Source organism: Narcine bancroftii, chromosome 10 (genome assembly GCF_036971445.1).
Source record: "Narcine bancroftii isolate sNarBan1 chromosome 10, sNarBan1.hap1, whole genome shotgun sequence".
Classification (NCBI taxonomy): domain Eukaryota; kingdom Metazoa; phylum Chordata; class Chondrichthyes; order Torpediniformes; family Narcinidae; genus Narcine; species Narcine bancroftii.
Window position 1 is genome coordinate 105,711,633 of NC_091478.1, and position 26,848 is coordinate 105,738,480.

At 39.9% G+C, this 26,848-nt stretch overlaps 2 protein-coding genes across 2 annotated transcripts in view; one reads left to right on the plus strand and one right to left on the minus strand.

Moving 5' to 3' along the window:
• LOC138745071 (rifampicin phosphotransferase-like) overlaps positions 1–26,848 on the minus strand; it is a 140,375-nt gene that overhangs the window by 53,140 nt on the left and 60,387 nt on the right. The window contains exons 9-19 of the mRNA XM_069902142.1: positions 25,695–25,822; positions 24,634–24,790; positions 24,364–24,550; positions 20,381–20,487; positions 20,168–20,206; positions 18,657–18,852; positions 14,646–14,781; positions 10,191–10,267; positions 4,794–4,911; positions 1,301–1,401; positions 521–592 (exon numbers count right to left, since the gene is read on the minus strand). Coding sequence (XP_069758243.1) covers positions 521–592; positions 1,301–1,401; positions 4,794–4,911; positions 10,191–10,267; positions 14,646–14,781; positions 18,657–18,852; positions 20,168–20,206; positions 20,381–20,487; positions 24,364–24,550; positions 24,634–24,790; positions 25,695–25,822 — 1,318 coding nt within the window. The remainder of the gene's footprint in view (positions 1–520; positions 593–1,300; positions 1,402–4,793; positions 4,912–10,190; positions 10,268–14,645; positions 14,782–18,656; positions 18,853–20,167; positions 20,207–20,380; positions 20,488–24,363; positions 24,551–24,633; positions 24,791–25,694; positions 25,823–26,848) is intronic.
• zdhhc7 (zinc finger DHHC-type palmitoyltransferase 7) overlaps positions 20,824–26,848 on the plus strand; it is a 173,150-nt gene continuing 167,125 nt past the window's right edge. Inside the window, exon 1 of the mRNA XM_069902155.1 lies at positions 20,824–20,913. The gene's annotated coding sequence lies outside the window, so the exon portion shown is untranslated. The remainder of the gene's footprint in view (positions 20,914–26,848) is intronic.

Below are 26,848 nucleotides of genomic sequence, written 5' to 3' on the forward strand. Positions count from 1 at the left end.
TTGCTATGATGCACTGCTTGACATGAAAGTGGCGCAAGAGTAGACTTTTTTAGTTTGTAACCAGCCTCCAGGTGGAGGCCTGGCATGAAAGGACCAAGTGATAGCACCACCAGGCTGAGAACAGCTTCTTCCCACATGCAGTTAGAATACTGAATGACCAAAAGAACTAACCATCTGGGACTCTCATGTTTACAAAACAACATTTATATATATATGAATGCTTGTCTTGCATATATTTTTTGGTCTATCTTTGTGGTTTGACTGTACATATGGTATGCTTGGTTGTGTGTCTGCATGTTTTGCATTGATGACTGAAAAATGCCATTTCGTTGGGGTTGTAATTGTGCAATCAGATAATAATAAGCCACTTGAAGTTACAATCACGTGCTGAGATGATTGCAAGGATCTACCATCAATGAAACAAGATCTGATTTCAATGAATACAGGTCAATACATAAAAGTGCAGGTCACACAGCACATACGGAAAGTAAAGGTAACCTAATTTGAAAATAAACCTTACCTGCAAGAAATAAATCTGCATGTCTTTTATTGCCCACTCAATGTCTCTTGGAGTTCCATACATTTTTTGCACCTGGTAAGTATAAACATACAAAATGTTTAATCTCTGATATACATGTGCCTGCTCATGCAGATTTGTTGTTTCCAGTGGTATCTCAAACTGGCCTTCACTCTTACCACCTTCAGCTCCTTTTAGTTTAAACCTTGCTGCCTGTATCCTGGCTTACACCAGCACTGTACTCAGTCCTGGTTCAGCATCTCTGCCTTCAATACACCTAATGATTTGGATCATGGATGCTGTCATGGACTAACTTTTCCAGATGTTTTCAGCTACTGCTTTTGAATGAATCAAAATGAATTGAAGCTAACTATATAAAATGTGAGGTATAGATTAGCACTTTCCCCCAGAGTTGAATATCAAATGCTGGAGGGGATACCTTTAGGGTGAAAGAGAGAAAATTTAAAGGAGATTTGTGAGGCAAGTGTTTTATTTCACACAGAGGGGAAAGTGCCTGGAAGCAGATACAATACAATGTTCAAAAGACTTTTAACTTATGAGACTCATGAGCAGACAAGAAATGGTTTATGGGCAGACAGATGATAAGCTTGATTGGCATCATGGTTGACATTGAACAGATGGTCCAAAGGGCCTGTTCCTGTACTGTTCTATGTCAATGTTCATACCTGTGCATCTGCATATTGCACCTCTGTATATGGTGATAAGCTCACATGATGTTCTGTGCTCGCCAATTATAAACAATCTGCATAAAATAGTACAAACCTGAAAGGCCACTTCTCCTAATCTCAGAATTACATCATCCGTCATGCAGCATTCTGAAGAATTGAGATCTTGCACGGCTTCAACCACAACTCCTCCTCCACCTGTAGTTGTTAAAAGTCTATGGTTAAGAACATTTCTTGTTTTCTCCATTCATTTTGGGTTCAACCACTGGTTCCTATGATTTATTAGTTTTTTTGTGGGGAAGGGGACAGAGTTGAAAGCTAATACCAGGGGTTTAAAGGTGACCTTAGAACCATAGAATATTACAGCACAAAAAAAAAGCCCATTAGTCTTTCTAGTCTGTACTGAAATATTATTCTGCCTTGTGCCACTGAACTGTACCCAGTCCATAGCCCTCCAGGCCCCTCTCAAACATGTACCTGCCCAAATTTTTCTTAAATGTGAAAATTGAGCCCACATTCACCACTTCAACTGGCAGCTCCTTCCACACTCCCACTACTCCGTGTGAAGAGACTCCCCCTAATATTCTACCTAAACTTTCCCCCTTTCACTCTTAATCCATGTCTTTTGGTTTGTATCTCACCGAATCTTTGTGGAAAACACCTACTTGCATTTACTCTATATCCCTCATAATTTTGAATACCTCCATCAAATCTCCCCTCATTCTTTTACACTCCAGAGAATAAAGTCCTAGCCAGTTTAACCTTTCACTGCAACTCATTTCCTGAAGTCTGGGCAACATCCCAGTAAATCTTCTCTGCTCTCTTTCATTCTTATTGATATTTTTCTGCGGTTCGGTGATCAAAACTGCACCTAATCCTCCAAATTTGACCTCACCAATGTCTTATACAACTTTATCATAACATCCCAACTCCTATATTCAATACTTGTATTTAAGAAATGCCAATAGCTCTCTTTACCACTATCTACCTGTGACGCCACTTTCAGGAAATTATCTATCTGTATTCCCAGATCCCCATGTTCTACCGCACTCCTCAATGCCCTATTATTTTCTGTGTATGTTCTATCTTGGTTTGTCCTTCAAAAATGCATTACCTTCACATTTGTCTGCAATAAATTCCATCTCCCGTTTTTCCAGCTGATCCAGATCCCTTGACAAGATTTAAATGCTCTCCTCACTGACAACAATGCCTCCAATCTTTGTCAACTGAAAACTTGCTGATCTAATTTACCACATTATCATCTAGCTCATTGATATAGAATGCATACAACAATGGTCTCAGCATTGCTCTCTGAGACACACCACTAGTCACTGGCCTCCAGACTGAGAAGCAATCATCCACTACCATTCTCTGGATTCTCCTATGTAGCCAATGCTGAATGTAGTTCACTACCTCACCATGAATACCGAATGTCTGAACCTTCCTGATTAACCTCCCATGTGGAACCTTGTCAAAGGCCTTACTATGATCCATGCATCCACAACCTTTCCTTCATTAACATTCCTTGTTACCTTCTTGAAAAATTACAAGATTGGTTAAACACAACCTACAACAAAGCCGTATTGGCTATCCATAATCAGTCCCCGGCTATCCAAATACTTGTACATCAAATCTCTTAGGACATCTTCCAATAATTTACCTTCTACTGATGTCAGGCTCACCAGCCTATAATTTATGGATTACTTTTGGAGCCTTTTTATCAACCAAACAACAAAGCTACTCTCCAACCCTCTGGCACCTGTAGCTAGGAGAGACAGAAGGAGATTGATAAAAGGATTACTAGTAGGGGGTTGGGATTTCTTGACAGAGAGGTAAGTATGGAGGAGGTAGTGGAAGAAGAGTTCAGATCATGTATAGGTTCCATGACCTCACTTCCTGTTTTCCTTACTTCCCTAGATCTCTCCCATCTCTTCTGGCTCCATACATAGCCGACCTATCTGATCTTCAAGGGGACAAATTTCAGCCCTTACTATTCTTTTGCTCTTAATATATCTTTCCTTCACATTGTATGCCAAAGGCACCTCATGTCTTTTTTTAAATCCCTCCTGATTTAAGTTTTTTCTTGAACTTTTTTATACTCCACAAGGATCTCATTTGCTCCTTGCTGCCTATATCTGCAAGACACCTCTCTTCTTCTTAACCAGATCCCCAATATCCCTCAAAATCCATGCTTCCCTATGCCTGTTAACTTTCCCTTTAATCCTAACAGAAGGATAAACTCCGTACCTTCAAAATTTTGCCTTTGAAGGCCTTCCACTTATTTAACTCACCCTTGTCAGAAAACATCACAATACACAATTTCCTCAAAATTGGCCTTTCTACAATTTAGAATCTCAAGCTGAGGGCCAGACTATCCTTTTCCATAGTTAACTTGAAATTAATGGCATTATGCTCACTGAACTCAAAATGTTCCCCTGTCATCTGTCCTGTCTTGTTGCCTAATAGGAGATCCAGTATTGCACTCTCTTTAGTTGATACCTCTATATACTGATTTAGAAAACTTTCCTGAACACATTTGATGAACTCCAAGCCATCCAGCCCTTTTACAGTATCGGAGTCCCAGTAAATTTGTGGAAAGGTAAAATCTCCTTCTATCACATTTTTGTTGTGGAGAATCAGGGCTGAGGAGGGAGTGACAACGACTGAATGCAGGGAGATTCTGTGGGTGATTATGGAGAGGTTTTATGTGGATTGCAGTGTGCAGTTCAGGAGTGATGTGTTGTTGGCAAATGCCGCGGGTTACCACAATTGATTCAGGGATGAAGATGGGATGAGCCATGGGAGATTGTGACAGTTTAGGACTTAAATCACTGGGAATTTATGGCTGATTGCTAACCAGGATGCTGATGGTGTTACTACAGTAGGAGATAATAGAGTAGTGTGGGAGAAGATTTACACTTACAATGGCACTGACTGCTTTGGCCCATGAATAGTATCTTGATTAAACTGGAGAAAGATCTCACCTGTACACACACACACACCAGAAAACTCTGTGCCCACCATGATCTGAACTCTTCTTCCACTACCTCCTCCATACCCACTTCTCTGTCAAGAAATCCCAACCCCCTACTAGTAATCCTTCTACCCATCTCCGATCTTCTCCTCTTGGACAGTCCCCCTACAGCCAGTTTCATGCTCCAGATGCTGACTGCATTCCACTATCTGGACTTCTTCACCCTTCTCAACGACTCTGACCTCAGCACCCATCTCCCCTACACCCCTCAGCGCTCACTCCTGATCAACCCCAATCTTCGTATTAAAGTCACAGACAAGAGAGGTGCTATTGTGGTCCAGCAAAGTTTCACAGTCTGGATAAAGGGTCCTGACCCAAAGTACTGACTATTTCTCTCTGCATGGATGCTGCCTTTTACCCACTCCTGCCTGCCTCTCTTTGTTCATTGAAGGCTCCTGTATCTATAGTTCTCATTTTTCTCTCATTTCCACTTGGCTTTGGTTTCAGGTTTGAAATATTTAACATTTTAAATCCTAGATCAACTAAACTCCCTGATTTGTGGCGGGTAATGCCATGCCCAGACCATCAGGAAATCAACCAGCACTGCTCCACTCACCTGCTAGCTGGATCTGTTGTTGCTTTGCTCCAATCTCCTTCTTCAGAATATGACATTGTCCTTTCTGATTGCACGAGAGTGTGATGGTGTCAGGATCAGCACAGCCACTTACCACAGACTGAAACAAAATGGGTAAAATACAGTACAAATCTTTCTGTAAGTATCTCTCTTTTAGAAGATGCTAAAAGGGAGATCAGCTCTCAAGGCGCAACCGAGCCAGTACATTTAGAGGAGTAACATTTAATACAGCCTTGTTATTCATTCAATTCAAATACAGTGAAACCTCATTAGAACGTGATTCGTTAATCCACGGAATCACTTATAGCGTGGGTGTCTGTGGACCCCAAACATTGATTTTAGGAGGCCAGGTTAACAGCCACAAAAATGGACCCTAATGACTTATTTGCAAGATGTGTATGTTAATATGTGGAGTTTAAAGGCCTTATTATAGGGTTTGAGTCACAGTACTCTATTAGGTGCAAGTCAGTGAGTCACCTCTCCCCTGTTGCATTCAAAGATCCTTTTATTGCTGCCTAACCTTGGCTGAGTAGGCCTCTGCCTGGTTGCACACAACCTGCCAGACATGAATCAGAAATCCGGTCAGCCTGTTCACACATGGAGATATCTGCACTGACTGCCAAGTGCAAGACAGCAGTGGAAACAGGCACTCGGCACTCACTTCCTTTCTGTCTGCTCACTCCACTTGTGCTAACGAGACTTTGGGTTTCAAAGCCCGTGAAGCATGAGAGTTCCACCCCGTGGGCTGACTCCGAACCTCAGTGACCCACATTATCTGGAGAGTATGTGGGACAACAGCACTGGGGCCAGCGCGGTTAATGTTTAAGCTGGGGCTTCAACCTCCTTTGAATGAAAGAAGGTAAGGAGCCAGTTGTAGTTCCTTGGCGTCTTAGAGGGGGTGAAGCGGGGGGGGGGGGGGAGAGGGTGGTTGGGATGCAGAGTTTGACGCTGGTGTTGCAAAAGATGTTTGTCAATGTCCAGAGTTTTTGATTTTTGTTTTCGCTGCTCGTTGAACACTAGGATCAGCTGTCACTTGCTTCTCGTCACCACTGTGAATTCAGCCCACAATAACAGCAGTGTATCCCAGCACACAGTGTGAAAGAACAAATACAATGTCCAGGAAAGATTCTCCGAAATAGTGACTCCAAGAACTTTGCTCCCCCTCTCCATCTTTGATTCCCCCAATGATCACTGGATTTTAAATCTCTACCTTCCCTTCATGGAGTCAACAATCTGGTTTTGGTGAAATTGAGTGCAAGGCTGTTGTTGGTGCACCATTCAGCCAAGTTTTCAATCTCCCACCCATATGCTGACTCGTCGCCTTTCTTTATACAACCCACTACTATGGTATCGTTGGCAAATTGTAGATGCTGTTATTGTCGTATCGAGCTACATAGTCATAGGTGTAAGGTGAATAGAGCAGGGAGCTAAGAATGCATCCCTCTGGTCTCCGGTACTGATGGAAGGTCAAGCGTTTTTTCCTGAGACCATATTTTGCCAAGTCTGATCACCTAGCTGTGCTCCCTATGCCTTCATACAGACAGATCTTAAAACAATGCCTCCAGAGATCAGGACATCTAGAATGTGGTCACAGGAGGCTGAAGAACAGTTACAGGGCTTCCTCAAGTCAATGGATTGAGCGGTGTTCAAGGACTCAGCTGAGTATCTGAATGATTATCAAAAAGATGTGAATATTTTGCCTGGGGTATTCCCATTCTCAAAGGGATAATTTAGTTGGGCCTCAGCCATGGAGCACTGGGGACAGGGGCAGTAAGGGGGAATCATGATTATAGATATATAAACTCTGAGCATGATTAGGGAAATTAAATAGTCCCACCTCACTGACAAAAGGCAAAGGAGGAAAAACCCAACACCCAACCCCAACCAACCAATTTTCCCCTGAAACCGCTGCAACCGTGTCTGCCTGTCCCGCATCGGACTTGTCAGCCACAAACGAGCCTGCAGCTGACGTGGACTTTTTACCCCCTCCATAAATCTTCGTCCACGAAGCCAAGCCAAAGAGAGAGAGAGAGAAGAGTCTTAATAGCAATATTAAAAGGAAAAAGATTCTGGCACACATTATGAATTGGGAGGATTCATGCTCATGGATTTCAAAAAATACTTTTGGGCAACCCATCTGAAGTTTGTCACCTCCCACTTTGATGGAGAAGACAAGTCTTCATGGGTAAAATTGGAGTTGCATAAGAAAGGTGAAAGGATAACAGAAAAATCTTATTTACAAATGAAATTCTAAATTATTATCCGGCCCCAAAGAAGCCCACCTATTAAAGTATATCATTACAATATGGAATAAAATTAATGGTCAAATTGGGGATGGGGGGGGTGTATTTCATTTAAAATACCCTTGGCTCAAAATATGTCAATTCCATTAATGATTGATAATAAAATCCTGGACACTTGGTCCCAGAGAAAGGTTAAGTGTACTGAGGATTGTTATGAGAAGGGACAATTTATGACATCGAGCAAATTAGAAATATATAGTTTTAAATACATCTTTTTTTCTGGTATCTTCAGTTAAGATCTTATTTAAGGGACAAATTGGATCCAGTGCTAACTTTACCACAGTGTAGCAAAATAGAGGATCCAGTTCAGAAGGGGAGCACAAAAAAAATTTCAAAAATGCGTTGCTTACGTCAGGCGTGAACCCATAATCAAGGGCACGATAAATCAAGACAAAAGTGGGAATCAGATTCGGGCATAGAAATTGATCCATTTTGCTGATCCGTCTTATGTCAGGACAGCATAATTAACACGATTAATGTAAGCAATATAACTTCTTGTATCAGCTATACCTTACGTCACAAAAATTACATAAATGATGATTTCTGTCATCTCCTGGACAACATTACTGGAATTCAATACCCTCAGGCACCTGAATTATTTTAATTGCGGAATTTAAAAGATATAAGACCTAAAATGAGGCTGTCGAAATATCAATTAAAATTCGTTAAGCTCACTTTAGCAACGGCCAGGAAATGCATAGCAGTTACTTGGAAATCTGATCCCCAACTAGGTTTAGCCCACTGGAAGATAGAAAGGCATCATTGTGTTCCCCTGGAGAAGATCACCTAGAACCTCAGAAACAGGTAGGATGTATTTTCAAGGATATGGAATTCATACCTAAGGTATTTTTCATGATTCATGATTCCCCCCCACCCCTCCCCCCAGTGCTTGCAGTGCTGCAGACCCTCTGGTTATTTGTCCCTTGATGGGAGTTCCTCAGTGAAGCCAATCTTTTATTTTTCTTATTCTTTCTCTTTTCTTCTTTCTTTTTGTTTTTTGGGGAGTGGAAGGGTTCCTCTTATTTTGTTGTTCCTCCTCTCTATTATCTTTTTCTCCTTTTGGTTCAACATGGACACTGATTTGTATTTTTGTAGTATTATTGTAATTTTTCCTCCTTTATAATAATTGACTCACATGTTGACTCATTTTTCTCACTTTCTTTAATGTCACCATGCAGATCACTATTTCTATTTTTCTGATAATATTATTGATCGTGATGTTTTTTATTTTTGATTATTCTTCCTTTTGATTAAAAATTCCCAAAAATAAAATATTCAAAAATAAAACAGCTGTGGATGAGTGTTCCCACCAAATTGTTTGGGGTTTTGCCCAAACACAGGCCCTAGATCAGGCGTATCAAACTCAAATTCACGGAGGGCCAAAATTAAAAACTTGGACTAAGTCGAGGGCCGAACTAAATATTTATTGAAAATTTTCAACAACATCTGCATGTTTTCTCTTCTTTCAACATATGTAATGTTAAACTTTTTCTTATTAAAATAAATGTTTAATAATAGTTTTGGATAAACTCTTTCCAGAAGCATTAACAAATGAGAAATAAAATATTCAATAAATAATATTTCTCTATAGAGGATTTTTCAAATGTTGCTAATGTGCTGTCGAATAGTAAAATCTGAGGGCTATTGAGAATGTGGGAGAATAACATGATTCCTGAAACAATCAAATGGGTGACTGATTGTGGGCATGAACTCTAGCAGGGTTATTTGCCATACCCTTTTTCCATTGGTACAGATATCCTTTGATTTACACACTTTTCAAGTCTTATGCCTAATGAGCTTGTATCCAGGTGCAGGACCATTTTTAACCATTTTCATGTCACTGTGACATGAAACTATTGGAAGATCGTTTTATCCTGAGATTAAAATTCATAATACTTACTCAGGCCTGTGTGCGGGAGGGCGGGGGTTTGCGGGCGATCGGTTCGGGCAACAACAGTGCGGGGGCATCGGCTCTCGCTGCAGGGCGGCATCTCGGCGGATCAGCGGCCCCATCACCGTGAGTCGCGGGTCGGCCTGCGGCAGGGAGGGGGAGTGGGCAACGGTCCTGGCAAGGTCAGGCCCGAGGCCTCCTGTTCCGGGCGCTGGGAAGCGGCCTTGGCTTCCCCTGACACCGGCCAGGCCCCAAAACCAGAGTCCATGGTGAGACCCTGCAACGTAAACAGAGGAGGTGGGGGCGATTAGCGGGCTGACGCCAATGCATTCTGGGATTTGTTGTATTACTGTGCATGCGCTATACTGGCGTGGCGGCCAGCAGGCCATCTCTAATACATTTTTGAAATGAGAGGTTCTGCAGCTGAAAGACCCATACAGGCCAACTCGGACAAGGGACTTGCACCAAGCTGCATACTGCTGGAGACTGGCTCAAAACTGGTATTGGATTCGGGATGCAAGAAGGTGCCAAGAACACTGAAGGGTTCCTAACTTAATGGAGGTTCAGATCTCGAGCTTGGGTTGCCAGTGGTTTGGACTGGAGTGTGGCTGTGGAGGCTGCAATAAAACTAGAGGTGAATCCATGGACACTCAGTGACTCTGAGGGGAACTCTCTTTTGCTTATCTTTTTCTGACTGTAAGAGGCACTTCAGGTAATTTCTGCCGATGGTGAATCTGTCTGCCTCACAGCAGGCAAAAGGCAATTCAATTTCATTAATATGACAATGTTTTTATTACATGACAATAAATTGAATCTTGAATCTTGCATGCATGTCCTCCACTAGACACCTGAAACCAGAAGTTTCATGTTTCATGCAGAGTTGTTCAAGTACAATAATATATTTATGCCCAAGCAGTTTAGTTAAAAAAAGTCATTATTAGCAGAGGACAAAATATACCATACAATAATCAGCAGGCAAAGAATTGCTGGAGTTATTTAGCAATTTAGATGGGGAGAAATGGTCAGTTTTGAGCTGAAATCCTTTATGAAAAATGTATGAAATTGGTAGAAGCTGTCTGACCTGTTGAGTCCTCCAGCAATCCTTTCTCTACTGAAAATTTCATATCAGAAAATATATACGGCTAGGCAGATGCAGATTTTAGGAACAAAATGGTGGACTCTCACCTCTCCGAGACCATAGTTTGAATTGATAAGAATTCGGCCAGAATGCCCTGTGACAGGATCACACGTAAACAATACACCTGCAATGGGTACCACATTAAAGTTAGGTATTGTCCTTGTTCATTTCTTTTCTGCTTTTCCTATATGCTTTCCAATTGAATTTTAAAATTACCTCAGAGTGCTCTATAGAATATAACCTCTCTCTATTCCTACCATGAGAGTTTACATGCAACATTTATTTGAAGCTCATTAACTATTTTCTCTCGCCATAGAACTTTCCTGATCTGGCAGCTACTTCCAGAATTTCTCTTTTTAATTTGGAAAGTAGGGAAGTTATTTTACATTTGTACTGAACCTTGGCTGGACATGCTGAGGTGGAAAGTACAACTCTAATTGCTATAGCATAAATAAGATACGGAGACAATGAAGAAGGTAAACACAAAAAAAAAATTTGCAACATTATCCTTGTCCCTGTGAGGATTAAATGAAAGGTTAGAAAATATAGGGAGCCTTGGTTTATTAGGAATTTGGCTCAGAGAAAGAGGGATATGTACAATAGGTACAGACAACAGGGAATAGATAAGGTGCTTGAGGAATATAAAGAGTACAAAAAATCTTAAGAAATTAGAAATGCTAAAAGGAGATACGAGGCTGCTTTGGCAGGCAAGGTAAAAATAAATACAAAGGATTTCTACAGGTACATAAAAAGTTTAAAAAAAGGGATTAAATTGGGCCCCTTGAGGATCAGAGGAGTGGGCAATATGAGAAGACAGAAGAGATGGGGAAATTTTAAATGACTTTTTCCTTCAATATTCACTAAGGAAAGGCATATTGAGCCAGGTGAAGTAAGGAAAGTTAGTAGTGAGGTCAAGAATAATATACAGATTAATGAGGAGGTGTTACTGGTTATTTTAAAGAGAATGAAGGTGGATAAATCTCCGGGTCCTGACAAGATATTCTCCAAGACTTTGATGGAGGTTAGTGTACAAATAGAGGAGGATCTGACAGAAATATTTAAAATGTCATTAGCCAGGGGGGAGGTGTCAGAGGATTGGAGGGTAGCTCATGTTGTTCCACTGTTTTAAAAAGGCTCTAAAAGTAAATCGGGTAATTATAGGCCTATGGTCTGATGTCGGTGGTAGGTAAATTAATGGAGAATGTTCTTAGAGATGGAATATACAAATATTTGGATAGATTGGGACTGATTAGGATTAGTCAATATGATTTTGTGTGTGGTTGATCTTATTTAACAAATCTTATAGAATTTTTCGAGGAGGTTGACAAAGGGAAGGCTGTGGATGTGGTCTATATGGACTTTAGTAAGGCCTTTGACAAAGTTCTGCATAAGAGGTTGGTTAGGAAGGTTTAAGCATTAGGTATTAATGATAAAGTAGTGAAATGGATTCAACAATGGTTGGATCAGAGATGCCAGAGAGTAGTGGTTGAAAATTGTTTGTCAAATTGGAGGCAGGTGACTAGTGGAGTGCCTCAGGAATCGGTAGTGGGTCAATTGTTGCTTGTCATAGATATTAATGATCTGGATTAGTAAGTATGCAGATAATACGAAGATTGGTGGTGTTGTGAACAGTGAGGAAGGTTTACAAAGCTTGCAGTGGAATATAAGCCAGTTAGAAGAAAGATGGCAGATGGAGTTTAATACTGATAAGTGTGAGGTGCTACATTTTGGTGGGACTGATCAGCAAAGGTCAGACACGTCAAATGGTGGACAATCGAGGAGGGGAGTAGAATAAAGGGATTTAAGAATTCTGGTACATAGTTCAGTCACATGTAGATAAAGTGGTGAAGAAAGCTTTTTTGCTATGTTGGCCTTCATAAATCAGAGCATTGAGTACAGGAGTTCGGATATCATGTTGAAGTTGTATAAGGCATTTGTGAGGCCGAATTTGGAATAGGGTGTGCAGTTTTGGTTGCTGAATTATACGAAGGAAATCAACAAAATAGAGAGAAGATTCCTGGGTTTCAGGGTTTGACTTACAGGGAGAGGTTAAACAGGCTAGGATTTTATTCCCTAGAGCATAGAAGATTGAGGAGTGATTTGACAGAGGTATTAAAATTATGAGGGGGACAGATAGAGTAAATGTGGATAAGCTTTTTCCTTTGAGAGTGGGAGAGATTCAAACAAGAGGACTTGGATTGAGATTGAAGGAGGAAAGTATAGGGAAAACATGAGAGGGAGTTTCTTCACTCAGAGGGTGGTGGGGGTGTGGAATGAGCTTCCGGCCAAAGTCAATGGGACTAGGTGGTAGAAGGGGTTCAGCATGGACTAGAAGGGCCAAACTGGCCTGTTTCTGTGCTACAATTGTTATATATGGTATATGCCGGATAAGTGAATTTTCCATTTGCTTGAAATTATGTGTTGCATGATTGATGAACTAACCACTTGGGGGTGCTAATAATAAACTTTTGTATATTCTGTCTATTTATCTATCTATCTTTATTTATTTATTTATTGTCAATTGCTTGAATTCCAGATAAAGGGGATTTTACCATATAGTAAAATTTTAAATTTTTAACCAAGCAATATTTGTTACATTACTTCAATCTACATTTTATCTAGGTTGCAGAATACAGAGATAGCTGCTTCATTTTCTAAGGATTTGCAAATCGAACTTTAGTGCAGTGGTTAGTGCAATCCTATTACAGCACCAACAATGCGGGTTCAAATCCAGCACTGTCTGTAAGGAGTTTGTGTGTTCTCCCTGTAATTGCTTGTGTTTCCTCTGGCTGTAAAACACAAAACTCTGTCTACATTTTTTTCATACCTTGATAAGGACTCAAGTCCTAATTATTGGTTATACTGTTTCTCATGCTGTGTTTCTCCTCCGGCGATCTGGTTTCCTCCCATATTCCAAAGATGTGCAGGGTTAGTAGATTAATTAGTCACATGGGGTATTTGTATGGAACAGGCTTGAGAACCAAGAAGGGTCTGCTATCATGTTGTATCTTCAAATTAAAATTGACTGAACATTTCACATATCATCATCAGGATAACTGCATTTGTGACTTAGAAAGGAAGGAAAATTATTGTTGAAGTAACTAAAGATACTGGAACCTAAGACACTGTCCTCAGAAATTCCTGTAATTATGTCTTGGACTGCAATGATCAACTTCCATCAACTACAATCAACTTCTTTGCCTGAGTTATGATTCCAGTCATTGAAGTTTTTTTCCCCTTTGATCCCCATCGACTTCTGTTTACCAGGGCTCCCTGATTCCATACTCAGTCAAGTGCTGCCTTGATTCAGAGTTAATTACTCTGAATTCACCTCCTCTTTGATTTTTCTAGTCATGAGGTTATAGATTGTGGCAGTATGCACTTCGGTAGCTGAAGACCTGTATTAGTCTAAAAAAAATTATTCACTTCATGTGGGCAAGTACATTTAATAGAACTGAGTTGGAAACCTTAGGTATAAACTAAATTCAAGGTCATTTTAAAAGTATTCAAAAACATTACCGTGCATCAGTTTCAGTATTATTTTGTGAGTTTCCCTTAAAAATGGAGAGTGTGAGCTCTCGCTAACTGGAGCAAAAACTAGGCCATGTCATGTAATCTAAGGCTTCAGTGTCTGATGATACCATTTCCAATTACTCTTGTTTCAATAATTGTGCAATTGAACTCTAGGATTCTACAGGAGTATTTCATGTTTATTTGTGCAGATGGCTTATAGATACATCCAGGAGATTAGTTCTGAGAGACATACAAGATCGATAGTTCCAGAGTGGCATTGACACAGGTGCCTTCCTTTGAACCTGATATATAGCAGAGATTTCACATTCTACTTTTTGTGAGGTAAACTGCATAGGCCACAATTTATAGAAACAAGTTGAAAATTTTCCAATGTACTGTGCAAGTATTAGCTGTCAACCAACAGTATATTGTTTGGGGGGGGGGGGAGGGGAGAAATCTTGTTCATATATTTAATTACAAATTATGAAACCCTGCAGTGCACTAATTAGCTTGTGTTTCCCTGCATTACATCAATAGCTTTATGATGGAGTTATTGCTATACCTATAAAGTAGCTGATATAATAAGGTCATAAAAGTTAATAAACAAACACAGACTACTTTTTTCTTTCCCCACTATATAGTATTGCTTTTATATTTGTTCCAGGAAGATGACATTTGTGGCAAAGATATCATTCATTGCAAATTCAGATTTTCATCCGATTGAAAGGTGTACACGTGTGATACGGATCAGAGCAGTTAATGATAGGAAATGGACATCAATGAAGCACTTTTTAATAAACTGCTGAAACTAAACTTTTACTCCAGCTATCAGAATGGAATTTGAAGTCATATTTGATATCAGCAATTTAGACCTTTGGCATCTAATCCAAGAACCTAGTCTGCAGATTTCCATTCCACATGCAATGTCAGCCCTTACATGACTAAATGCATCAGGTTTATTTTCCGCCAGTAGAATTGTCAATCCTTACCCGCTGTCTGGGCTGCTACCATCTGTTGAATGACCACACCCATGCTTGACAGCACTGCTTGTCCCCTCTGCCTGCGATACTGCACTGCTTGGAACGAATAAAGAGAGGCCCAGCATTTCAGCACACTGTCACACACCTGAGGGATATGAAGAATTATTGTGTGAGCAATACATGAAAAAAACTCATGCTGTACAAATATATTGTTTTAAAATGTAAGTTGCAACGCTCAGATAACTTCTTGTTAAATTAAGAATGTGCAAGGAAGAGCCTTGGTTCAATGTTGCGTGTCATCATTATGGTAGGGAAGGTAGGATGAGATGTAGAGGGACACAGTAGGCTCTTTGGATCACCGAGTCCGTGCCGACCTTCAATCATCCATTCACATTAATCCCATTTTATTATCCCAATATACTCATCCACAGAAGCCTGAATATTCCTGGGATTGTCTGATCTCAGAAGCTAAGCAGGCACAGATCTAGTCAGTACTTGGAGGGGAGACTGCTTAGGAGGTGCTGTAGGTTTCTGTGAGGGGCACTGGACAAAGTGGCAATTCTCTGTCTGCCTTACGGTAGAAAAAAGTTAAAGAATTTCATGTACGTTACATTTTAAATGTTTCTTTCTTTGGCTTGGCTTCGCGGACGAAGATTTATGGAGGGGTAATGTCCACATCAGCTGCAGGCTCGTTTATGGCTGACAAGTCCGATGCGGGACAGGCAGACACGGTTGCAGCGGATGCAAGGGAAAATTGGTTGGTTGGGGTTGGGCGTTGGGTTTTTCCTCCTTTGTCTACATTTTAAATACTACATTTTACATTTTAAATGTAGTATTATGTGAAATAATGGAACCTTTAACTTCTCTCTCCCCAGACTCTATCCTTCACAAGGGAAAATTTAGAGTGGCTAGTTAGGTTCAAGGTTCCTTTTATTGCCACGTAATAATACATAAAAAAATGTAGTCTGTCATAAGGCAAAGAGTCACCTTGAGCATTGTCTAGTGTTCCTAACAGTAGGAGAAAGAGAAGCAAAAGAGAGTCTCTTCAGAGTCAATGAGTGTCTGTAGGTTCATCTCCAGCGCTCCCACAACCTCTGCAGCCGCTCAGGCTCCTGTTCGATTCATCGGCAACCCTAGCTCCAGATCCACACCTCTGAAATGATCAGGAATTCTTCTGGAGCACTTCTTGCCCACATCACCCTTTCAAATCCCGGTTCTGATACATGGTTCCCTTGAGCCAGTCTCTAGAAGCCCGCAGCCTGTGAGGGTTCCCTGAATGCAAGTCGCCCATAGTTTGTGGATCCCTCAGCCACTGAGCCCCTCGCTGGTCTGTTGCCATGGTCATTATCCTGTAGGGTCCTCCCAACCTGCTCGTATCTGGGATATGTGAGGAAATGAAGCACTTGGAGGGTGTAGTCACAGGAAGAACATGCAAACTCAACACAGAGAGCACCCAGGGGTCAAGAATGAACCCAGTTCCTGGCTGTTTGGAGGCAGCAACTCTTCCAGCTGCACCACTGAGTATTCTTTTCAGTCTCCTCTCAGAGCTACAAGGCCTTATGGTACAAAGAATCCAAGATCCAGTTAATACCCCGGCTGAGTTAGGGAGCTGAGAATGTCACAATTTAATGCTGCACTCATCAGTCCAGGTTATGTCTTCAAGTCTTTGGCAGGATTTGAAACTTCAGCTTGCTGAAATAGGATTTCTAGAGATTAGGCCATGCTAAGAATCAGATGAAATATATTGCAATAAAGATTTATAAGACAAATGGTTTTCTAATTGGACTTGCACAAGTTCTCGAAGAAGTCTTTCTTTTTGTTTACATTTCACTCTTGTGTAGACCTGTCTTTTCTTGAGTATAGGTTTTTGCACTATAGATATGTAGAAATTCTGCAGGAGAGAATCTCAGGGTTGTATATGATGTCATGTATGTGCTTAGACAATTAATTTGAAGTTTGTCTGTCAAAGGTAAATAAAGCAGCCATCAAACCAACCTCAATATGAAATGTAGTAAATGCATTTTTCTTCATTCTAATGAAAGAAGATCACAACTTGAACAAGATTCCACTTGATGTGTGTCATTGTGTGCAGAGTTTTGTCTGCATTTTCTGCTTGTGGTCAGTTAATCAGTTAACAGTGAAATAGATTGCTGAGGATATTTGTTCTTAAGACTAAAAAAATGTAATGCATGCACAACTGAAAACAGACTTGTAAGGACTGGATAAACAGAGTGTCTGGATCAGAGAAAGATGCCACCCATATAGAAGCATACAAAATTCTAAGGAGCATAGTTATGGTAGAAAACAAGATACTGTTTCCCCTTAATATACATGTTTATAACTGGTGATGATCACTTAAATCGATTCAAAGGGTTTGAAATCTGGAACATACTGCCTGGGGTTGTGGTGGAAGCAGGTATTTTCACGTTAAAAAATTATTTAGAAAACACCTGAAACACAGAGCTGAGATGGTTACTGGCCAAGTTTATTGGGTTAATTAGCAACTGGCCAGCGCAAACAACATGGATTACTGAGTTCCTTTCCATGATGTGCAAATCTGGGCGATTGTGAATCGTATCAATTGAAGACATCCTTGAGAGGTGCAGCTATTATAGAGTACCCACATTGCGCTGGTCACAATGCCCCATCACTGCTACATTTGGTCAGAAGGTACAGAAGCCTGAAGACCAGCACCTCTTGGTTCAAGAACAGTTTCCATCGAACAGTTATCAGTGTATTGAACCTCACCTTGTTACACTAATCAGGCACTGGTCCAGTCTTACAAAAGGACTGTTTTATTGCAATCACTTTTTTTTGCACTAAGTTAACTGAATATTTATTATCCATCTATTTTTTGTATTTATCTTTTTAATTATGTTTACCTGTACCATTGTCGTCTCTTTTAAATGAAGTAACCGTTCGGCTGCACCAAGAAAGATTTTTGGTGCATATGTACATTGTACAAGGTACATAACAATAAACACGTTATTGTTAATATATTTAATTACTACTTTAAACAAATATAGAAAATTACTTCCTCTGGCAAGGTTGTCCCTGGAGAGGGGCAGGGTCCATACCCCTGTCCACATTAATGTAGTTGAATTTGAAAGAGGAGAAAGCTTCAGTTATCAGGAATAAATATCTCCCATTACCAGACCGGACGCAAGCTCATCAATGCGATGGTCATGTAAGTGCACCAACACCTCTACTTTCTTAGAAGTCTAAGGAGGTTCACCATGTCCCCATTAATAATTTCTACATGTACACTATCCAAAGCATTGTGGTATGTTCAAGAATGGAAGAAGCTACAGAAGGCTGTGAAAATATGTATATATCTCTATGCTCTCATGATACCCTTGCTTGGAGCTAATTGATCTTCCTTTTTATTGTAACCCTAATAATCTGTAAATTGTTCTCTTTATACGGCAGTATGAAAATTAGAGATGCCCTGATAGTCTGTTCACAGAAGAACTTTTCTCATTGTACTTGGTGACAAATAAACTTATACTTAACTTACAAAGTTAAATTTCCAGCTAAAATGGATCCAGCCTTCAAATAAGTGGCAGTCCATTCGGAAAGCACATTTCACAGAGCATGACAATATCTAGTACCCCTGCATCAATATCATGATCTTTTTGGGTGTCAATTGTTAGATTTTTATTCAGTGAAGATTACAGAACTTTATCATAGAGATAAAGTCAGTCATGATCTTACAAAATGATAGATTGAGCCTGAGAGGTTGAATGGTCTCTTGTCTCTTTATATAAACGCAAAATCTATTCAAAGCATATTCATGACAAGAAACATTTTACTTTTGTGCAGTTCAGGTGTTAACTCAAAGGTACTGAATAGAAATAATCTTTTCTAATATTATGAGACATACTATATTTTGTGACTTCGCTGCATTAATCACTTAATTCAAATTATTAGTAAATTCTAACTTTTGAACAAAGGTAAATGTAATAGATTGCAATTTTTTTCATGATTCTTTGTTTTTGTGATCACTCTGCATTTTCTCACCTGTTCAAAGCCTTTCAATCCCAGCTCAGTGCTGAGTTGCCCAGCAGCAGACAAATCCTCTGTGTCCTCCCCAATTGAACTGGACCTAACGGCCAATTGCTCCCCTGTTCCCAGCAGCTTCAGCGCAGTCAACTGATCATGAATGGCGCTTTCTATCTCCAGTGCCAGTTTGGTACTTTTGAACAGCTCAACACATCTGGGGGAACATTGAAAACACAGTGCATGTTTCAAATACAAAAGGTATTTGCTGATGTTTAAAGAGTGCCAGATATTTTTAAATAACTATTTTACTATGCAGAAGAATTTGTAATCCACACTGAAGATTCTGTCGTTCACATTTCCAAGGCACCATTAGCCTTTAATAACAAAAGTTTGCTTTTGGTTGCACTCCATAATGTCTCCGAATACATATCCTATACTCTGCTGTTAAAATAAAACCATGGGATCAATCCCAGATCAGTAACTAGGCTGAAGGAGCATTATGGTAGAAGCAACCAGGGATTAATAAACAGAATATAAGCCCAAGTCGCAAACCCAGCATTTGTTGCCCATTCACAAATACTTTTATGAAGTTTGAGGTAGCTTTTTAATTGGACCATTGATGTTCTTTTGACTTTGAATGAGAACAAACAAAAGAACCACAATACAGATCCAGATTAGGAGGGTGAGTGACTTGGAGTATTGCCTCATGTCTCTAGACCTTATCCCTTTGGCTAAGAGATCATGAGTTTGAGATACATGGCTAAGTAGCTTTGGCAAGATGCATAATCATATTTGGGGGAACCAATCAATTCCACAACCAAAAGATCAGATTAAAGCACTGCAGACCTGACTAGATGAAGGATCTTGATGAAGGATTCTGTCCCGAAATGTCGATCATTCTTTTTCTCCCACTTATGCTGGTTGTCCCACTGAGTGCCTTCAACAGATTTTTTTTTTTCCTGTTTGACTATGAACATGACTTCCAATTCTATACACTCTCTGAGGAAAATTTCCTCCAAGATTGACCTATGCTTCAACCCATTTTGTAGCTGCTCCAGACACAGATTTTAAGATGAGTGGCCTCCAACTCTTCACCCTCCTTTAGCATCATGTTGAGAGAAAAATAGAGGGTTATGGGTGCAAGGTAGGGAAAAATAAGATTGTTTTGGTATAGGTTCCCATCGGTTGGCACAACATTGTGGGCTGAAGGGCCTGTACTTTGCAGTAATGATCTATATCCTATCCTCTCATGTCAATCCCTGTCGTCTATCTCCTCCTCCCACACATCTCAGTCATCAATGATAATTGAATTGGCATCCAGCCCAGAAAAGACTCAATTCTGAAACTCATTTTCTTTAACTTTCAAAATTGGTAACTTTTGACACTAAACTCAGACCTTGGAAGTGTTCCAATGCTGAGTAGTTAGTTTTACTTTGAATAGGTTTTGGCATAGCAGTGTTAAAAAAATTCAAAAATTCACATGCAATATGGTTATATACAAGTCGGTAATTTTTTTCAATTGTGCTTACCTTTTGCACAGTTCACAAAGATTTCCATTTACGCGAGTGCTATTGAAACAAAGAATATAGCAGTTAAAAGTCAGAACGCGATTGAAGTTGGCACATATCAAGAATGCTTATATGTTGCTTGAATTTGTTTAGTGCAGTATCAATTCTGGGCTTTAAAATCAAGTCGATTATTTAACAATATTTGAGTTTACTCTATTAACAGAAGGACAATACCAGGCCACGTCATTGATTTCTGCCACTGCTTGCTGGAGACTGATATTAATTTTCATCTGGTGTTCTAGTGCTGCAGTTGTGACACAGAGACCTGTAGGTACAGAAAACTAGTAGACAAAAATTGGCATTAATTAATGTTTTCAAATAAATAACTTGTAACTATCAACTCAAAGACAGAAGAATATCAAATGTGTTTAAGGCACATATAGTAGGGTTGCAGGGAAATTCAGGGTTAATGGAACAGGTGAAGCCGAGCCCACAGCTAGATCAGCTATGATCTTATTAAATGCCAAAGTTGTCTCAACAGGCCAGATGGCCGACTCCTGGTCCTCTTTCTTCTAAGTTTTTGTGTGTTTCCTTCATCGGGAATGTGGAAAAACAGGTTGATGCGTGAATAGAAAGGTAGGTAGAGGAGGAAATCAGTAGTTCCTCTCTGCGCGAAAGCCGCACTGTGATTCTGGGAGAATATTCTCGGCGACACTAGGTATTATTCTATTTAGGTTAAGAATGGGAAGGTGAGCACAGGATAACAGGTAAGAGGAAATAAGTGGATACAGGTGGGAGGGTGAAAGAAAAAGTTGAGAAGTGAGAGGGAGAGAGCAGAACGCTAAGAAGGGTAGCTCCACTAGGAGAAGGAACGGAAGGGGCTGGGGTGAGGTAAGGAGACAGAGATGAGGAAAGGGAGAGACTGTAGGAGGAATGAACATTGGAAAAGTTAATATTGATGCCATCTGGTTGGATACTGCTGAGATGGAATACAAGATAATGTTCCTCTACTTTGTGGATGGCCTTGATTTGGCAGTGACACGATGCCATGGACAGAGTTGTTAGATTTCTGTCTGTTTTTTAGATTCCTGATCAAGGGCTTAGGATGGAAACATTGATTGCCCTTTTCCTCCTCTTGATGGTGCGTGACCTGCTGAGTTTCTCAGCACTTTCGTGCTTTGCATCCTCAATTACATACAGATGATTCTAGAAATAGATTACAGACTCATCCACAAGCCAGTTTGACAAGTTCTGTGTTGTTTTAGAATTGATGAACTAAAGTACAAAATGAACCTTTTACTGAAATAGATTGGTGGCATTAATCAGTATCACATGAAGTACCTCATCTATTGTTTGGAAGGAATCCAATATCAGGGGCTAGAATTATTTCCAACAGATTTTCTCTTGCAGGTAATAAAATTTCTGAAGTAAGTACATCTACAAGTGATAATTCTGTAAACCACACAAAGCACACTGATTTCTTCTGTAAGGTAGATTTAAAAATTGTACAGAAGGTTTATTTTAGAGTCCAAGCTTTTTCTCCCTTCTGTCTTTTCCTGAGGTGACATGGTAAGAGTTATCTGCACATGCAAAAGGCTGAATTGGGGACCTAAATATTCTGAGATTATGTTAATGTACTGAATTGAATTCAGGATAACATTCAGCTAAGAGATCAGTGTGATTATGAAATTTGTTTTTTTGTTATTATTGAATGGGTGTGAATCCTGAATTAGTTTTTACACATTCAGTTCCAATGTAAAAACACAATGCTGGAGAAACTCAGCAGGTCAAACCATGGTAAAAAAAAACACTTAACCAACGTTTCGGGCTTGAGCTCTTCATCAAGGTATATAAAAATATCGACAGGCATCTGAACATTTTTCTGTACCTTGATGAGGGCTTAAGCCCGAAAGACGGTTAAGTATTTTTACCTTTGCTATATAAAAGGCACTGCTCGACCTGCAGATAAAAGCGGGGTCACATTAAATCTGGATTTCACTGTATTTCCCTGTTTAATTTGCATACCTACATCATTTCCATTTCTCCTTTATTTGGAACTCCCAGTTATTCTGTATGCATTTTAAATTAATCCAGGAGCCCAACATCCCCACTCCTGCTGGGAGCCCGATGCCCCAGTCCAATGACTCATTCCATTATATCTGAATTTGTGTTAAATCGGGGCGCATAAAATAAGGGTCTCACTGTACAATGAACAGTGAAGAAGGTTGTCTTAAATTTTAACAGGATATTGATCCAGTGAAATAGTAGGCAAGAAAATGGCAGAGAGAATTTAACTCAGACAAGTTCAAAGTGAAGTTAAACAAAGTCAGGTCATACACAGGGCCATGAAGAGTGTTGTAAAAAAAGCAAGACTTTAGGGTACAAGTACGTATTTCCTTGAAATTGATGAAGAATGTGTATGGCACGTTTTCCTTCATCGGCCAAGCTATCAAGTAGATAGTTGGCATGTGACATTACAGTTGTACAAATTGATGGATCAGCTGCACTTGGAGCATTGTACTGGTTGCCAAGCTGTTTCAGTGAAAGATAATGCAGAAGAGATTGACTAGAACATTATCTGGACTGGAGGGCTTGAGATACAAGGAGAGATTGGGACTGTCCTCCCTGGAGTGAATGAGGTTGAGGGGTAACATTATAGAGGGGAATAGTAATGTAAGTAGTCACAGTCTTTTTTTCCCCAGAGTAGGGGATTTTAATACTAGAGGGCACAGGTTTATGGTGAGATGGGAATGATTTAAAGGAGATCAGAGGGGCACGATTCTCAAATTTTGATTTTGTCTTTCCACTAGTTTACATTGATGGATAATTAACAGCAGGCAATTCATTTACCAGCTGCCCTATTAGGATAGGCAACAGAGAGAAACTGCAAACTCTTTGCAGACAACATCCACGTCAAGATCACACCAAAGGCTCTGACACTGTGACAACATGACCTGCTCTGTTACCATGCCACCCTTAATTAACGCCCATGTCTCACCTCTTGAACAAGAGGAAGTGAAGAAGACTGTTTTTTCTCCCCTAGGTTTTTGAGAGGGTTGGGAAGGGAACAAGGAATGTGGTAGTATGGAGACAGCTTTTGCAAAACTAGTACCAGTTTTAGTGTCCATCACAGTTATTTGGGAAAGGCCATGGTTGGCATCAAGTTTTTTCAGACTGAGTGAATAATCATTCCCTACCAGGCCAAGTATGCAACAAGACAGTGAGCTGGAGGTTCAGCCAGCGTAGTCAATAGGAAGTCAGCAGGAGAGCAAAGGAGAAGGCTTGTGGAGAGAGGCAGTCCACATAAAATTCAAAACAGCCTATTTGAAGACTTTCAGCTCACAGCCAACTTTCATTATCTGCAAAGCAAGCCTCTCCAATCTGGTGAAGCGTCAAGATTTTTCCTGGACAAAACTGACTCTTGGCATTCCAATCCACAAGGCAAAGACACACCTTAGGTGGAAATCAAATAATGTTAACAAACATTTGAAGTGCACATTAGAGGAACTATTGTTGCACTTTTAATTGCTGGCTTAATTCCAAATTAGACACATCTGATGCCTCCTAATAAAACCAACAATTAGAATTTTTAAAAAAAAACTACATTTGTTTCTTGGCAATCAGAACACATCAAAAATGGAAATGAAATGAGAATATATGTTGCATTCTCAGAATGTGTTGGCTCCTACTTCCTACTTCATCAGGAAACATCCAATCAGATTATTTAATATGCCAGTGGACCATCACAGACATTGAGCCTATGTCGGAACTTGTGAAAGAGCAACAAAAATTCACAGTGTAATGATTCTGATTTGAAGGACTCAGAATTCCAGTCGGTAGTTATTCTGCAGGCTATCTGAAATAATACTTCATTACCAACTCATGTTCACTGCCTCTGCAACCAGTCCTTCCATTCCCAACATCCTTTTAGCATTAATGATACAATGCTTCAAATTGTATCATTAGTTGCAAAATTTGCAAGATTCAAAGGTATTCAAAATAGCTGGTAAAACTCACCAATTTTTAAGTATCTGATTTAAATTCCATCCTTACAAGTCCACAAGAATACATTAATCTATTTCAGTATTTGGATTGGGAAAAATCTGTTACATTACTGTATTTTTTCTAACTTCAGTTTCCATTTTTACACTGAGTTATTGTTTCTTTATCTACAAAACAGACTTCTTTGCATCAAACCGTTTTGCTATATCACCCACTTGCATTCCAAAGCTCTTCTGCATTTCTGTCATCTGTGCCAGCTGAGCTCCTTTACTGCCCACCACTGCAGCACAGCAGCATGCCTTATCAGAGAATGGCAGTACCAGCCTGGTGGAGACCGACACCACAGGTTCCTGGAACCTTTCGGATGGCATTGGATCCAAGGCTTGTCGCCCACCTTCATTTCTACAAAGGGGAAAAAAAATCCATGATTTCTTCATATTTAAAAAATGCCCAGTAATTACACTACCTTTTCACGTGAGACACACCTGTAATGAAACTCTATCACGCCCCAGCCACGAACAGTTAAATCCAAACGGTAGTGGGCCACGCACTCATGGATTCGACTTTCCCATGTTAGTCCCCCATACATCACTGGGGAAGCACTCTTATCAATGGACACCAGTAGGTTAAACAGCCGGTTTTCTACATCATGGGAAGGGGAAAAAAAAACAATGTGTGATGGAAAACAGCAACAGCTTTAAGTCTAACAGTATTCCATTGTCTAATTATTGTAATGTGAAACTAATTGCATGCAAGTCATAATATGCCATTTTTATTTCCACTGTAATGGCTCCATCAGTCTGAAACCGAAAATGAAAATGTTTTTCAGTCTAGTTTATCACTACTTTATTAAAGGATGTTTGCACTCTATAATTTCCATAAATAATGAGAACTTCATGTAATTGCCTTTCTCTTGATGAGACAGCTATATTCAAGAAACAATTCAATGGCTGTACTAACCCAGCAAAACTGCGATGAATGCGTAGTTAGCAGATATGGCTACTGCTCTACAAACCCAATTGTCAGACTGATCAGAGAAAATACAAATATTCTTCAAAAATAGGATCCTTCCTATTCTATTAGAAATAGAATGTCCAAATGTTCCTTTATAGTGATGGACCACATTTACTCGTGTAAAAAGTTGAGTTTTGTAGACTATTACATGGATACTACTTTTCACCGTGGCAAGTACCTGCATTGTTCAAGGTTTTGGGAGCTCTGATGGGCAAGTGGTGCGTCTGAGGCAAGAGTTCACAGTCGAGGTGGCAAAAGCTCCGATGGGTGAGTGGGTGGGGCCAAGGCGCAAGTCCACAGTCGAGGTGGCAGGAGCTCCAATGGGCAGATAGCCGGAGCCGAGAGGGGATAGGTCAACTTACACGTTGTATTGACTTTTACATGAGTATATATGTCAATGATAGGTCAATAAAAATGTGTCTAATAGGAATGCAAGTCAAAACTTGCTGAAATACCTGCTTTTTAAGAGAATTAAATATTTTCTTCATAATTGTAATGTGAATTCAGTAGCTGATACTCTGTTTCATCTCACCTGCTGTAAAACTGATTCTGTAGAGGTCAGCAATGTCACCATCATCAGCCATGTCTGGCAATGAGATATCCATCCAGTCAACCCCTGCCTTCCTCCCATCTGGAAACATTACAAAGCCGATTTTCATACTGGAAGAAGATCATTAGATTTATTTTTCTAATTGGAACCAGTTTGAATCCCAAAGGCAATAGACTCTGCACAAAGAAAATCAGACCAGTTTCTGCTTTGATTCAAAAGGAAGGAAGTGCTTGGCATTAATGAGGAGGATACCAATATCCAACAATGAAATTACAATGAAGCTAGTAGTTTCTATCTCAGGAACATTTCAAACAAAGCCTTGACAGATTTTAGAAAATTATTCAAAGAGGTCAAACCAACTGAGAACCACAGAACACTACAGCAAAGAAACAGGTACTTCAGCTCATCTAGTCCATGCCAAACTAGTATTGAGGTCCAATTTATTTTTGCTGTGCTTTTACCCTTTCAATGCTGCACAGGTGGATAACAGCTATTTATCTTACAGAGATTTAATGGGAATAATGGAATGACTACCTACTTTTGATCCAGTTATGAAACAAGCTCTCAGCATGCACATGAATAATTAATATGGGACTGGTTCCTCTGATATTTGTTTACAATAGGTTGTTTTTAATTTACAATAATTCAATCTTATAATGGTCCTGATACTGCAGTAGGAAGTCATCCATGCTCCTGGAGCAAACCTGACATTCTCCATCTGCATATGAGCAATTAAATGCACCAACCAGGGGCCTGCTGTCCAAGCAGTTGACCTTAACACGTTTAATATGTGTCATAAAGGCACACCTTTGCAATTGTTATCAAATATACAATTGAAACATTCATGAAAATGTTGAGATTGATTTCAAGAGATTTTAATATGCCTAAGTACAACAAGGGTTCAGTGTTGTGTGGAAGGGCAAATTCTGTCAGCTGAAACTTGATCCTTCTCATTCCATTTTTCTATTCTTTATTTTGAACACCATTTTAAATTGAATTCAGTTGTATGATATACATTGTTTAGAATGCACGAGGATCTCAAATAACAGGAAAGGGCCAAGTTAAAAATCAGTAAACTCTTTTGCAGCATCTCTAGGTGCATTAAGGTATTATTCCTTCGGAGCTTCAATTCTGGG